Source organism: Phacochoerus africanus, chromosome X, assembly GCF_016906955.1.
Source record: "Phacochoerus africanus isolate WHEZ1 chromosome X, ROS_Pafr_v1, whole genome shotgun sequence".
Taxonomy (NCBI): Eukaryota; Metazoa; Chordata; class Mammalia; order Artiodactyla; family Suidae; genus Phacochoerus; species Phacochoerus africanus.
Genome location: NC_062560.1, coordinates 54,515,076 through 54,529,584, shown reverse-complemented (window position 1 = coordinate 54,529,584; position 14,509 = coordinate 54,515,076). Strand labels below are relative to the sequence as shown.

Genomic DNA, 14,509 nt, shown 5'->3' with positions numbered 1-14,509 from the left:
ATTAGACCCCTAGCCTGGGAACTTCCATATGACACGAGAGTGGCCCTAGAAATGGCCAAAAGACAAAAAAAAAAAAAAAGGGAATATTTGCCCTCAGATTCCTTCTCTACTCTTCTCCTGCAAACTAAATTACTTAGGTTCCTTTGCTGTCTCACTTATTTTGTCTAATAGGAGACACTTGTGTGAGACTGGTGGGCAGGATGATGGAAGAAGCCAGGGTATTTCCTTTACCTTCTGCTTCAGAGAGGTGTATTCTAAAAATATTTCCCCCATGACTCTAGCTTCTGTTGGACAATTCCTTCATTTGTGGCACCTGTACCATCAGGCCACCAACTCCATGCTTTTAGCTTCAGTTTAGCACAAGCTTCTGGGTTCTGGCAAAATTACCTTTCCTACTATCCATCTAGCTTTAGGAGTGGTGGCAGTTTGCTGTGGTTGCTAAATGCTGGCTTGCCTCACCATCCCCTATTTGGCTTCTTAGTTCTTCCAGTGTTTTATGCCCCCTATATTAAATCTCTCTCTTTAAAAGTCCTAGAGTGGTTTCTATTGTCTTGACTAGATCTTGATTGATATGGACAAATTCTATATCCCAGGACTTCTCACATGTAAATTGGTTTCTATCCTTCAGAGACTATATCACAACTTTAGATTATCTTGTTTATTTATTTTTTTGGTATATCTCCCCTCCACTTCGAGTAGATTGTATGGTTCATGAAGAACTTTGTCTTATATCTTGAGTAGCTACCCCAGTACTTGGCATAGGATCTAAATAATATTACTGAATGAGTGTATCTATCAAAAACAATACAAGTTTTATTAGTTATCTCCTGTGTGTCCATCACTGTTATAGGAGATACCTCGGTTAGTAATTCATTGCCCTATTTTAAAAAAAAAAGCAAATTATAATTCCATTTAAGTGACAATAAATAGAAAAATGTACACATTACCAGGGTATTAATTTTTCAGGGCTGCCATAACAAAGTACAACAGACTGAGTGGCTTAAACAATAGAAATTTATTTTCTTACAATTACGAAGGCTAAAAAGTCCAAGATCAAGGTGGTCTTTCTGTGGTCTCTTTCTTAAGCTTGTGGATGGCTGTCTTCTCCTTTGTCTTTATATGATCTTCCTTCTGTACCCACCTGTGTCCAAATTTCCTCTTCTTATAAGGGCACCAGACATACTGGATTAGAACCTAACTTAATACCTTTATTTTTACTTAATTGCCTCTTTAAAGACCCTATCTTTGAATATTGGGGTTTGGACTTCAGACTATGAATTTGGGGGGGACACAATTCAGCCTATAACAACCAGTAAGTAAAAGATCATTTTCATTTGAGAAAGCTAAATGATGGTTCTATAGAAATTAGATGAAAGATAATAAAACCAGGTTTTATAGTATTCCAAGAAAGCTTTCTAGAGGCCATGTGCCTAGTGACAGGTCTTGAAGAGATCTTAGAGTCATTACAGCTTGAATGGGGTGGTTGGCAGAGGCTTAATGTGAGTGAAGGTGCCAAGGTGAGAAAATTAAGAGATATTGTAGAGTATCTGATTACTGAATTTTCAGACTTGGAAGGAAGTTGAAAGGTCACGCAGGCTAAGCTCACATTTGATTCAGGAATCCCTCGCCAAAGAACCATTCAGCTTCTGCTTATACCCCTCCCAGGACTGGGTGTTCATCAAGGCAGCTGCTTCAATATTTGGTCAGCTCTGTTTTACCAGAACAATGGCTTGGATGAAGAGGGGAAAGTTTGCTAGGAAGTAGAAGACAATAAGGTGGTATATGTAGTATGCCATTAATGTCTTTATACCAATCACCTTAAGGTACTTCTTTCTGATGTCACATTTTAATTCCTTCTTGCTGTAGCTTCATCTTCTGTTGTTGAAATCCCTTTCTTGCCTGAACTTCCTTATGGGTCAGGAGACTTGGATTCTTGTCTTGTTTGGTGGTGCTACCATGGGTGAATGTCTTTCAATTTCTTTCAGTCTCTTTCATGTCTGTAATAGGGAGCTAATTAATACTCCCTGTAGTGACTTCCTCACAGGGTTATTATAAGGCTATATGCATTATTAATGGGTATGAATGTGACTAATAGTATTAACTTCCAGCAGATGCAAAAGTGCAGCGTTGGTTGAATTGCCCAGAGTTAGGGGCATCATGAAGAGGTGGGTGGTTTCTCCGTTTGCCTGTTTTGCTGATGTTCATTTGACTCATTCTCAGCAAAATAAGCAAATGGAAAATTCATCCATCAAAAAGCTACCTTTTATATTCCTAAGGGTGTGAAGAAGAATTCTTAGGGTGTGTGTGTATGCGTGCATGTGTGTGTGTGTGTGTGTGTGCGCGCGCGCGCGCACGTGTTAGCAAAAAGAAGCATGACAAGCTGCAGAGGGTAAAGCTGAGATTTTATCTTTTTTGTGTGACTTTAGATGGTTCTCTTCCATCATGTAAACCTCGATTTATTTATCTATAAGATGGAGATAGTAATGCCTGCCTCCACAAGGTTATTCTGAGGAGTGAATGGGATAATGAGGATGAAAGCCCCAAGAGAGTAGCACTAGGAGAGGAGACCCCAGGGGAGTATGTAGGAGTGCTGGGGGGAGGGAAACAGGAGAAGGCTAGCATGCTCCACTGGGGCTGGATCTTATTTCAGAGGCTGGCGCAACACCTCTGGCAACTTTGGAAAGGACTTTTCGCTGACTCGACACGATTGGGGAGCCCCACAATAAACAGCATCTAACTCTAGCGCAGCCGGAGGCAGGCAGAGTTGGCAGCTGCCTTCTCCTGGGCGGAGGTTATTCACCCACATCCTCTCCCAGCACCCCACCTCCCAGATCTCAGGCCTTGACAGGGGACAAAGGCAGTCGCTTGGGGCCCCTCTCCCACATTTCCCCAGGCCAAGCACCGCGGGAGCCGGGAGCTGCGGGGCAAAAAGGCAGAGCCTGCCTGCAGCGATGAAACAACCTAACTGAAGGCGAGGTTGGGGCGGAGGGGATTGGGCTGTAGGGCTGTGGAGGAGGGGAGGCTGGGGCGGGGGCGGGGGCGGGGGGGGGGGGTGCTCGGGGCTTTCGCTTGCTCCAGCCCTGCCAGCCCAGCCATCCAGAGACAATCCGCGCCAGCCACCTGGGCCTTGGAGAAGCCGGACTTCATTAGCAAGATGCAGTGGATAAGGGGCGGATCGGGAATGGTGAGTGCACATAGCCCCAGCTTCCTCTGCTTGAGGAAGTCCCCTAGCCCCACCCCCAGTTCCTTCACCAGCCGCCATGCTGTGAGCCCCCTAGCCTCTGCCCACCGCCCTCTCCGCTGTCCTTGAGATATCAGCGAGCTTGCTGTGGCCATTTTAGGAACCCTTGCTTGCCTGCCTGCTTAGGAAAGCCCCTTCCCTTCCCCATCCCCCCTTCCCCCTTGGCATTCTTAACCACCTCCAGAATAAGGAAGGAGTGGGGGTCACCTGGAATATCAGAGAGACAAGGGGGCTGGCAGAGGGGCGATCTGGGGGCAGTGAGTCTGAGAGACTTGGGAGATGGCAGGAGGTTGGGAGGGAGGGGGCAGTGACAAAGCCCAGGATTGTGGAGGGGGAAGTATGGGAGAGCTGCATGGTCCCCCAAATAGGCTGTGTGTGTCCCTGCCCTGGGATGAGCCAGAGAGCCACTCTTGGAAGCTGCCTGGGGGAACCCTGAAGCCCTGGGCTGGAGTCACCCTGTCCACACTTGGGGCTTTGTCAAGGAGAAGCAGCTACAGAAACTACCATCATGGTAATGGGTCTGGGTCCCATGCAGTTAGGAGAGCTCCCCCCTTCCATCCCCATCCAAGCAGTGTGTGTGTGTGTTTAGTATCATCCAACAGTTCATTGTATGCCATGATGTTCCCTTCTCCACCTGGAGACCTTGGAATGACTTCCCTTGCAGAGAGGAAGTAGTGGCTGCATCTTATTGCCTCTCTGACTCAGCCAGGGGTAGCTCAAGTCTGGTCAGGGACTCTGGGTCATGGGAGGCCACCATACCTTTGTCCTCAGCTGTGAGGAATGGGCAAGAGGGTCTTAGAGGGCAGTTGGGTTGGGTACACGGGCACGAAGGGCAATGACAGACTACACTTCTGCACTGCCCCCATAACCCATAGCTGAAGGAAAGTAGCCTGAAGTTGTTGGGCAAAATTTGATATTTAACTCATTTTTGCTCCTATTCTGGAAGGGAGGAGGGAATCTGATGTGGGCTAGGACTGTATTCAGAGGAGCTATCCTTTTACCTTCCTCACAGTTTCTCTAGACCTCTGTTTTGGTCTTTCTTGAAGCCATCCAGTTTGTATTTGCAGGGCTTCAAAGGAGTTTTCTTCTCAGGTCTCCCTCTTACCCTGGATCTCATCAAGGCTATTTCAAATATTTGTAGAACCAGAAAATGTTAGAGCAGACAAAGACCTTCAAAAGTCTTTGTTGTCCATCCAGGAAAACTGATATCCAGAGAGTGGGAGAGACTTGCCCAGGGTCACACAGCTCCAGGAAGGCAAAGCTGAGTCCACCACAGGAGTCTCTTGACTCTGTGTCACTGTCCCTCCCCACTGCTCCACAGAATCATCAAATGATGCTGAGAGAGGTAGGAAGGAACAAAGTCATGATCTTGGTAAAGGACTTTGAGAATGAACTAATGCCATGGAACTTGCCTGAAAAACACCTCATGACAGTCTTAGTATTTCTGGCAACTGGGTCTAGGTGATACCTCATCCCTCTATATTGTGGTATGGTGTCCAGAGAAACCCGTTGACAACAGATTAAACTTATGGAGAAATCTGAAGTTTTGCCAATCTGAAGAGAGTAACCAAAACCTTGTGGAGACTATGTAATTAAAGATTGATGGAGAAATCTCATAATATTTTTAGGGGACTGAAATGATGAATATAATATGATGAAAGCATTTATTTAACTGTTTGCCAGAATTCAAGAGATAAGAGTAGTAAGTTCTATTATAGCCTGGAAGACAGGAAACTTCTAACCTTAGCCCTGGTACCATTTGATAGGAATGCTTTGAGCCTCAGTTTTCTTACCTATTAAATTGGAGCTATTAATTATCACCAAACTTTCCAGGTCTGGTATTCTCAAATTCCTATAAGTAAATGTAGAGTAAAATTTAACTAGTGGTTTATTATGAAAAAAAATAGGAGTATATATTTTAGCCACCATTTTATCATGAGGCTAGTCAAAACTTCTTTGCTCTGTTTGTTTGTTTTTTATTTCTTTTTTAATTTTTTTTGTCTTTTTGCTATTTCTTGGGCCGCTCCTGCAGCATATGGAGGATCCCAGGCTAGGGGTTGAATCGGAGCTATAGCCATCGGCCTGCACCAGAGCCACAGCAACGTGGGATCCGAGCCGTGTCTGCAACCTACACCACAGCTCACGGCAACGCCGGATCGTTAACCCACTGAGCAAAGGCAGGGACCGAACGCGCAACCTCATGGTTCCTAGTTGGATTCGTTAACCACTGCACCATGACGGGAACTCCTTTTTTTGTTGTTGTTGTTGTTATTTATTTATTTATTTATTTATTTATTTATTTTTATAATGATCATAACAATCTGATTTCACAGGATTTCTATCCCACAGCACAAGCACATCCCCCCAACCCTAAACTGTCTCCTCCGGAGACCATAAGTTTTTCAATGTCTGTGAGCCAGCATCTGTTCTACAAAGAAGTTCAGTCTGTGCATTTTTCAGATTCCACATGTCAGTGAAAGCATTTGATGTTGGTGTCTCATTGTAGGGCTGACTTCACTTAGCATGATAATTTCTAGGTCCATCCATGTTGCTAAAAATGCCGGTATTTTGTTTTTTGTAATGGCTCAGTAATATTCCATTGTGTATATATATGTACCACATCTTCTGGATCCACTCCTCTGTCGATGGACATTTAGGTTATTTCCATGTTTTGGCTATTGTAAATAGTGTTGCAATGAACCTCGGAGTACATGTGTCTTTGCGAGTCGTGGTTTTCTCCGGATAGATGCCCAGGAGTGGGATGGCTGGATCAAATGGTAGTTCTATTTTTAGTTTTCTGAGGCATCTCCATACTGTTTTCCACAGTGGTTGCACCAATTTACAATCCCACCAACAGTGTACTGGGGTTCCTTTTTCTCCACCCCCTCTCCAGCACTTACTGTTTGTAGACTTTTTGCTGATGGCCATTCTGGCTGGTGTAAGGTGGTACCTCATCGTGGTTTTGATTTGCGTGTCTCTAATAATGAGTGATGTTGAACATCTTTTCATGTGTTTCTCAGCCATCTGTATGTCTTCTTTGGAGAACTGTCTATTTAGATCTTCTGCCCACTTTTTTGTCATTTTAGGGCCACACTTGCAGCATATGGAAGTTCCCAGGGTAGGGGTCAAATCGGAGCAGCAGCTGCCAGCCTATGCTACAGCTACAGCAATGTGGGATCTGAGCCGTGTCAGGGCAATACCAGGGATCGACCCTGCATCCTCATCGATACTAGTTGCGTTCGTTAACCTCTGAGCCAGGATGGGAACTCCTGCTCCTCCTTGTTCTTTCATTTGCAAAGCCCTTGAAATTCAGATTGAGTTTTTCATAACAGTGATTTATTTTCAGAACATTTGAATATTACAACTGATTGTGAGTTTCACATATTACATTGAAGGTCCTTGAACATAAAACATCAGTTGTGATTTTAAAGAATAAAAAACTGTCTCAGTAGATAGTGTTTAAAAAAAACCCTGTAAACTCTCTTTTGATGGTAAATTGTTTAGTGTATTTATTCATAGCTTATGCCTGCAATGTCAATTTGTGCTAGGTTAGGCAGTTTGTTCAGAGTGGAAAGAACGCTGTTCTCAGAATCAGAAGTCTGATGTTAAGAGGCCTGGGTTTTACACTTCTCAGCTCTGAAACACTTGACAATTGTCAAACCTCTTCCATCCTCAGTATTCTCATCCATAAAATAGGGACAAAATACCTTATCTCATAGGAGCTAATTGAGTTTATTAATTCATTCAACAAAAATATTAATCTACTATGAGTTGATACTGACATAGGTGCTGGGGAGAGAGCAGTGAACAAAAACAGATTTTCTATTCTCATGGATCTTACATTCTGGAGGCTGAGAGAGTTTAAACGATTACACAGATGACTATACAATACATAAGGCGGTGCTAAGAAGAAAAAGAAAACCTGGTAAGAGAATAGAGATATAGGGCTTGGATTTATTAGATAAATAAATCAGTGAGAGCCTTTCTGACTAAGGGACATTTTGAGCAGAGATGTAAAGGAAATTAAGGGAAAAAATCTGTGAGAATGTTTAAGTGAAGAGGTTCTAGCCATGGGAAACAGCCAGAGAGAGAGAGAGAGGGAGAGGGCAACTGGTTTGTTTAAGGGACATTTAATCTGAGTGAGATGGATAGTTTTGGTAAGGTTTGGAACAGGTAAGGGACTTAAATTTTAACAGGAGTGTATATTATAGTAGGCCAAGGGAAAGGGCTGTGGGAAGCTCTTACAATAGTCCACTTTAGAGATAATAGTGGTTTGGACCAGGGTGATGATAATTTGTATGAAAGGGATGTACTCAGCATTGTAGATGGTCTGTGCTTTCTCCTTTCTGACTACTCATCCAATTCTCAGAATGAACACAGAGTTGTAAAGTCATATACTTAACATATGTAATATCTGAAATGGATCATTTTTAATACTCTCTCCTCTATATGACAAAATTACTTTCAGTAATAACCATGTAATAATCAGTACTAATAATTTTTTTCTTGATTTATTTTTTAAATTTTCAAATAATTAACAAGGGAAAGAATAAACTTCAATTTTAAAGATATTCAAATTCAGTAACATGATGTGCACTTGTTGAACAAAAATACTACACTTTACTGTTTGTGTTGTTTTCTATGTTTTAGGTTTTAGGTTAGTAAAAAATCCAATTAGTCACATGCAGCGACAGAACTGAAGTATGTTACATTACATCTTTGACTTTACAATTGTGTTATCATTGTTTATTTCAAACCTACTATTTAAAATTTGGAACATATAGTGCCAGAAGGAATTGCATGCATTAAATCTACCCAAAGCTACCCTGAATGGCTCTTCACTTTTACAAAGCAAAATGAACTGAAGGAACTCATGTAAAACCTTATGTGATGTGGGTGGCAAATGCTAACTGGAAGCTTTCTGAAAAAACTTTGATGTAAAATACAATATCATTAAAGGATAAGTAATAAAATTTGCTAATTTGAATATTTTTAAATGATTTTTATTTTTTCCATTGTAGTTGGGTTACAGAGTTCTGTCAATGTCTACAGCATAGTGAACCAGGCATATATATATATATTTTTTTTCTTTTTCTCACATTATCCTCCATCATGTTCCATCATAAGAGACTAGATATACTTCCCTGTGCTATACAGCAGGATCTCATTGCTTATCCACTCCAAATGCAAAAGTTTGCATCTATTAATCCCAGAGTCCCAGTCCATCCCACTCCATCCCCCACCCCGTTGGCAACCACAAGTCTCTTCTCAAAATCCGTGAGTTTCGTTTCTGTGGAAATGTTCATTTGTGGTATATATTATATTTCAGATGTAAATGATATCATATGATACTTGTATTTCTCTTTCTCAATTATTTCACTTAGCATGAGAATCTCTAGTTTCGTCCATGTTGCTGCAAATGGCATTATTTTGTTCTTTTTTATGGCTGAGTAGTATTCCATTGGATTTATATACCACTTCTTTTTTTTTTTCTTTTGTCTTTTTAGGGCCTCACCCGTGGCATGTGGAGGTTCCCAGGCTAGGGGTCTAATCAGAGCTACAGCTGCTGGCCTACACCACACCCACAGTAATGCCAGATCCTTAACCCACTGAGTGAGGCTAGGGATCTAACACACGCAATCTCATGTTTCCTAGTTGGATTTGTTTCCACTGCACCAGGACAGGGTACTCCCTATACCACTTCTTCTTAATCCATTCATCTGTTGATGGATAATTACATTGTTGCCATGTCTTGGCTATTGTGACTACTGCTGCAGTGAACATACAGGTGCATGTATCTTTTTCAAGGAAAGTTTTGTCTGGATATATGTGCAAGAGTGGGATTGCTGGGTTACATGGTGGTTCTATGTATAGTTTTCTGAGGAACCTCAATACTGTTTTCCATAGTGGTTGTACCAATTTTCATTCCTACCAACGGTGTAGGAGGGTACCCTTTTCTCCACACCCGCTCCAGCACTTGATATTTGTTGACTTTAATGATGGCCATTCTGACAGGTGTGAGTTGGTACCTTATAGTAGTTTTAATTTGCATTTCTCTAATAAACAGTGATGTTGAGCATTTTTTCATGTGCTTGTTGGCCATCTGTATATCTTCCTTGGTGAAATGTCTATTCAGGTCTTTGGCCCATTTTTCAAATTGGTTGTTGGTATTTTTGCTGTTGAGTTGTATAAGTAGTTTGTATATTTTAGAGATGAAGCCCTTGTCAGTTGCATCATTTGAAACTGTTTTCACCCATTCCTTAGGTTGTCTTTTTAGTTTTTTTAAAAGGTTTCCTTTGCTGTGCAAAAACTTGTCAGTTTGATTAGATCCCATTGGTTTACTTTTGCTTTTATTTCTGTTGCTTTGGGAGACTGACCTGAAAAAATATTCATAAGGTTGATGTCAGAGAATGTTTTGCCTATGTTCTCTTCTAGGAGTTTTATGGTGTCTTGTCTTATGATTAAGTCTTTAAACTTTTTTGAGTGTGTGTTCCAGTTTCATTGATTTACATGCAGCTGTCCAGTGTTCCAGCACCACTTGCTGAAAAGACTTTTCCCCATTTTATATTCTTGCCTCCTTTGTCAAAGATTAATTGACCATAGGTGTCTGGGTTTAATTCTGTGTTCTCTATTCTGTTCCATTGGTCTGTATGTCTGTTTTGGTACCAGTACCACAGTGTCTTGATTACTGTAGCTTTGTAATATTGCATAAGTATGGGAGAGTTATGCCTCCTACTTGGTTTTTGTTCCTCAGGATTGCATTGGTAATTATGGTTCTTTTATGGATCCATATAAATTTTTGGATTGTTTGTTCCAGTTCTATGAAAAATGTCATGGGTAGGTTGATGAGGATTGCATTGAATCTGTAGATTGCATTGGGTAGAATGGCGATTTTTAAGATATTAATTCTTCCAGCCCAGGAGCATGGAATATCTTTCCATTTCTTTGAATCCTCTTTAATTTACTTGATTAATGTTTTATGGTTCTCAGCATATAAGTCCTTTACCTCCTTGGTCAGGTTTATTCCTCAGTATTTAATTTTTTCGGGTGTGATCTTAAAAGGTATTGTATTTTTGTATTCCTTTTCTAATATTTCATTGTTAGTATAAAGAAATGCAACTGATTTCTGAATGTTAATCTTGCAGCCTGCTACTTTGATGAATTAGTTGATCAGTTTGAGTAGCTTTTGAGTTGAGTCCTTAGGGTTTTCATATGTATATTATCATGTCATCTGCATACAGTGACAGTTTTACCTCTTCTCTTACAAGTTAGATACCTTTTATTTTGTTTGTTTGTCTGATTGCTGTGGCTAGGATTTCCAATACTATATTGAATAAAAGTGGTGAGAGTGGGCATACTATCTTGTTCCAGATTTTAGTGGGAAGGCTTTCAGCTTTTCTCCATTGAGTATTATATTTGCTGTGGGGTTGTCATAAATGGCTTTTATGATGTTAAGGATATTTTCCCTCTATACCCATTTTGGTAAGAGGTTTTATCATGAATGATTATTGGAATTTGTCAAATGCTTCTGCTGCATCTATCGAGATCATCTTGTGGTTTTTGACTTTTGTTAACGTGGTGTATGATGTTGATTGCTTTGTGTCTGTTGAACCATCCTTGTGAACATGGGATGAATCCCACCTGATCGTGATGTTTGATCTTTTTTATCTGTTGTTGAATTCAGCTGGCTCAAATTTTGTTGAGGATTTTTGCATCTGTATTCATCAAAGATATTGGCCTATAATTTTTCTCTTTGATAGTGTCTTTGTCTGGTTTTAGTGTTAGGGTGATGGTGGCTTCATAGAATCTCTTTGGGAGTCTTCCTTCTTTTAAAACCTTTTGGAAAAGTTTTAAAAAGATGGGTAATAAGTTCTTCTTTGTATGTTTGGTAGAATTCAAGTGTGAAGCCATTTGGTCCTGGACTTTTATTTCTAGGAAGTGTTTTTAATGATATAATCAATTTCATTTTTAGTGATTTGTCTGTTAAGTTGAGCTATTTCTTCTTGATTCAGTTTTGGTGGGCTCTAAATCTCTAGAAAGTTGTCCATTTCTTCTGGGTTGTCAAATTTGATGGCATATAATTGTCCATAGTATTCTTTTATGGTTTTTTGTATATCTGCAATATCCGTTGAGATTTCTCCTTTTTTCATTCTTATTTTGTTTATTTGGGTTTTTTTCTATGCTCTTCTTGGTGTGTCTGGCCAGAGGTTTGTCAATTTTGTTTACTCTTTCAAAGAAACAGTTCTTGGTTTTATTTATTTTTCTCTACTTTTTAAAATTTCCATTTTATTTCTTTCCTCTCTGATTTCTATGATTTCCTTCCTCTGCTGACTTTAGGTTTTGTTTGTTCTCCTTTTTCCAATTCATTTAGGTGGTTGTTTAAGTTGTCTGTTTGAGATTTTTGCCTTCTTCTTTGAGGAAGGCCTGTATTACTATGAATTTCACTCTGAGCACTGCTTTTGTGGCATCCCACAGATTTGGAATGGTTGTGTCTTCATTATCATTTGTCTTGAGGTATTTTTTAACTTCCGTTTTGATTTTCTCATTGACCTATGTTTTTTTAATAGCATATTGTTTAGTCTCCATATTGTCAGTTTTTTCTCATTTCTTTTCCTGTTGTTGATTTCTAGTTTCATGCCATTGTGCTCAGAGAAGATACTTGAAGTAATTTCTGTACACTTATATTTGTGGAGGTTAGTTTTGTGCCCAAGTATGCCATACATCCTTGATAATGTTCCATGTGCACTTGAAAAGAATGTATATTCTGATTTTTCTGGATCTAATGTCCTGAAAATTTCAATGAAGTCTTAACTTTTCTATTGTGTCATTTTTTGTGTTCTCTGTTGCCTTATGGAATTTCAGTCTAGAGGCCCTGTCTATTGATGTGAGTGGGGTGTTAACGTCTCCTACTATTCTATTCCCATCTCCTACTATTCTATTCCCATCAATTTCTCCTCTTATGTCTCTTAGTACTTGTATGAATCTGAGTGCTCCTATATTAGGGGCATATATATTGATGATTGCAATATCCTCTTCTTGAATGAACACCTTCATCATTAAACAGTGTTCTTTGTCATTTTTATGGTCTTCATTTTAAAGTCTATTTTGTCTGATTATCTCCCACTTTCCTGTCTTTTCCCATCCCCTCACTTTCAGTCTATATGTGTCCTTTCCCTGAAGGTGAGTCTCTTGCAGACAGCATATTATAGGCTTTTGCTTTTGTTTGTTTGTTTGTTTTGTTTTGCTTTTTTTTTTTTTTTTTTTTTTTTTTTTTTTAGGGCTGCACTTGCAGCATATGGAGGTTCCCAGGCTAGGGGTCTAATCAGAGCTACAGCTGCTGGCCTTCACCACAGCCACAGCAACACCAGATCTGAGCCATGTCTGTGACCTACACCACAGCTCATGGCAACGCTGGATCCTAAACCCACTTAGCGAGGCCCGGGATAGAACCCACAACCTCATCGTTCCTAGTTGGATTCTTTCTGCTGCGCCATGACAGGAACTCGGCTTTTGTTTTTTATCCAATCTGACACTCTGTGTCTTTTGATTGGAGCATTCAGTCCATTGACATTTAAGGTAAGTATTGATAAATATGTATTTATTGCCATTTTAAAATGTGTTTTCCAGTTGATTTCTCCTTTGTTCCTTTCTTTTTCTGTTTGGATGGTTTCCATTTATTTTATGCTTGTGTACTTTTCTTCTTAGTTTTTGTGAAAGTAATGTTTTCTTTTGATTTGTGGTTGCCCTTTTTTTTAAGTGGATTAACCACTTATATCTGCTTGCTTTAGCCTGATAGTCATATAGGCTTAAACACATTATTGAGAGCCTAGGAGTTCCTGTCGTGGCTCAGTGGTTAGGAAACACGACTAGCATCCACGAGGATGCAGGTTCGATCCCTGGCCTTGCTCAAAAAGTTAAGGATTTGGCATTGCCATGAGCTGTGGTATAGTTCACAGAGGTAACTTGGATACAGAGTTGCTGTGGGTCTGGCATAGGCCGGTGGCTACAGCTCCAATTGGACCCCTAGCCTCAGAACCTCAATATGCCACAGATGCAGCCATAAAAAGACCAGAAAAACAAACAAACAAACAAACAAAAAAAAGCAAGAGTCTAGAATTTATTATTTTCCTTCCCCACATTCTATGATTTTGAAGTACTTTTTTAACATCTTTGTGCTTGTCCTATTGTTTAAAAGGATAAACCTTGTGTTTCTCATCACTTTTACAGTAGGTTTTTTTCTTTTCCTTTAGAGCTGCATACTGGCTTATTTAAGTGATTGCTTTCCACTTGTGGTTTCCTCCATCCTATTTCTTCTTACTTCTTTTTTATTTAGAGAAGCCCTTTCAGTATTTCTTTTAGAATGGGTTTTGTATTGTACTTTTAGCTTTTGTTTGTTGGAGAAATTCTTTATTTCTCCTTCTATTTTAAATGATATTCTTGCCGGGTAGAGTATTCCAAGCTGCAAAATTCTCCCTTTTAGAACTTTGAACATATCTTGCCACTGTCTTCTGGCCTGTAGTGTTTCTGTAGATAAATCACCTGATAGCCTTATGGGGGTTCCCTTATAATTAGTGCTTTGTATTTCTCTTGCTGCCTTTAGAATCCTTTCTTTATATTTAACTTTAGCCATTTTTATTATAATATGTCTTGGTGTGGGTCTGTTTGGGTTCAACTTTTTTGGGGCCTTCTGTGCTTCCTGTATCTTGATATGTTTCCTTTAGATTTGGAAAGTTTTCAGCCATAATTTCTTCAAATATGTTTCCAGTCCCCTTTTCTTTTTCTTCTCCTTCTGGAATTCCTGTTATGTGTAGATTAGCCCAGTTCATATTATCCCACAGATCTCTTATGTTGTTTTCATGTTTTGTCATTTAGTTTTCTGTCTGCTGTCCTGATTGGGTGATTTCCATTACTCTATCTTCCAAGTCACTAATTTGTTCCTCAGCATTGTTCATTCTGCTCTTCAGTGCCTTTAGCTCAGTTTCCATCTCTGTAAATGAATGTTCTACTTTTTCTTGGCTCCTCCTTATGTTTTCTAGTTCATTTCTAAAGTGATCTGCATTACTATTTTACTTGGTCTTAATTCCTTAATATTCATATTTAATTCCTTCAGTATTTCCACTATCTCCATTTTGAACTCAAGTGTCTATTAGACTGCAGAGGTCTATTTCATTGTTTGCTGTTTCAGGTGAATTCTTCCATTCTTTTAACTGGGAATGGTTCCTGAGCTTCTTCATTTCACTTATATTTTTCTTTTTCAGTGAGTTTAGG

General features: G+C 39.8%; 1 protein-coding gene across 3 annotated transcripts in view; it reads left to right on the top strand.

Moving 5' to 3' along the window:
- The window catches only part of ARHGEF9 (Cdc42 guanine nucleotide exchange factor 9), a 298,553-nt gene that overhangs the window by 118,590 nt on the left and 165,454 nt on the right, over positions 1-14,509 (top strand). Inside the window, exon 1 of one of the 3 annotated variants that reach the window (XM_047764825.1) lies at positions 3,081-3,184. The exons of the other annotated variants lie outside the window; for them this stretch is intronic. Coding sequence (XP_047620781.1) covers positions 3,155-3,184 — 30 coding nt within the window. The 5' untranslated portion in view covers positions 3,081-3,154. Of the gene's footprint in view, positions 1-3,080; positions 3,185-14,509 lie in introns of those variants that run through there. 3 annotated transcript variants of the gene reach the window in all.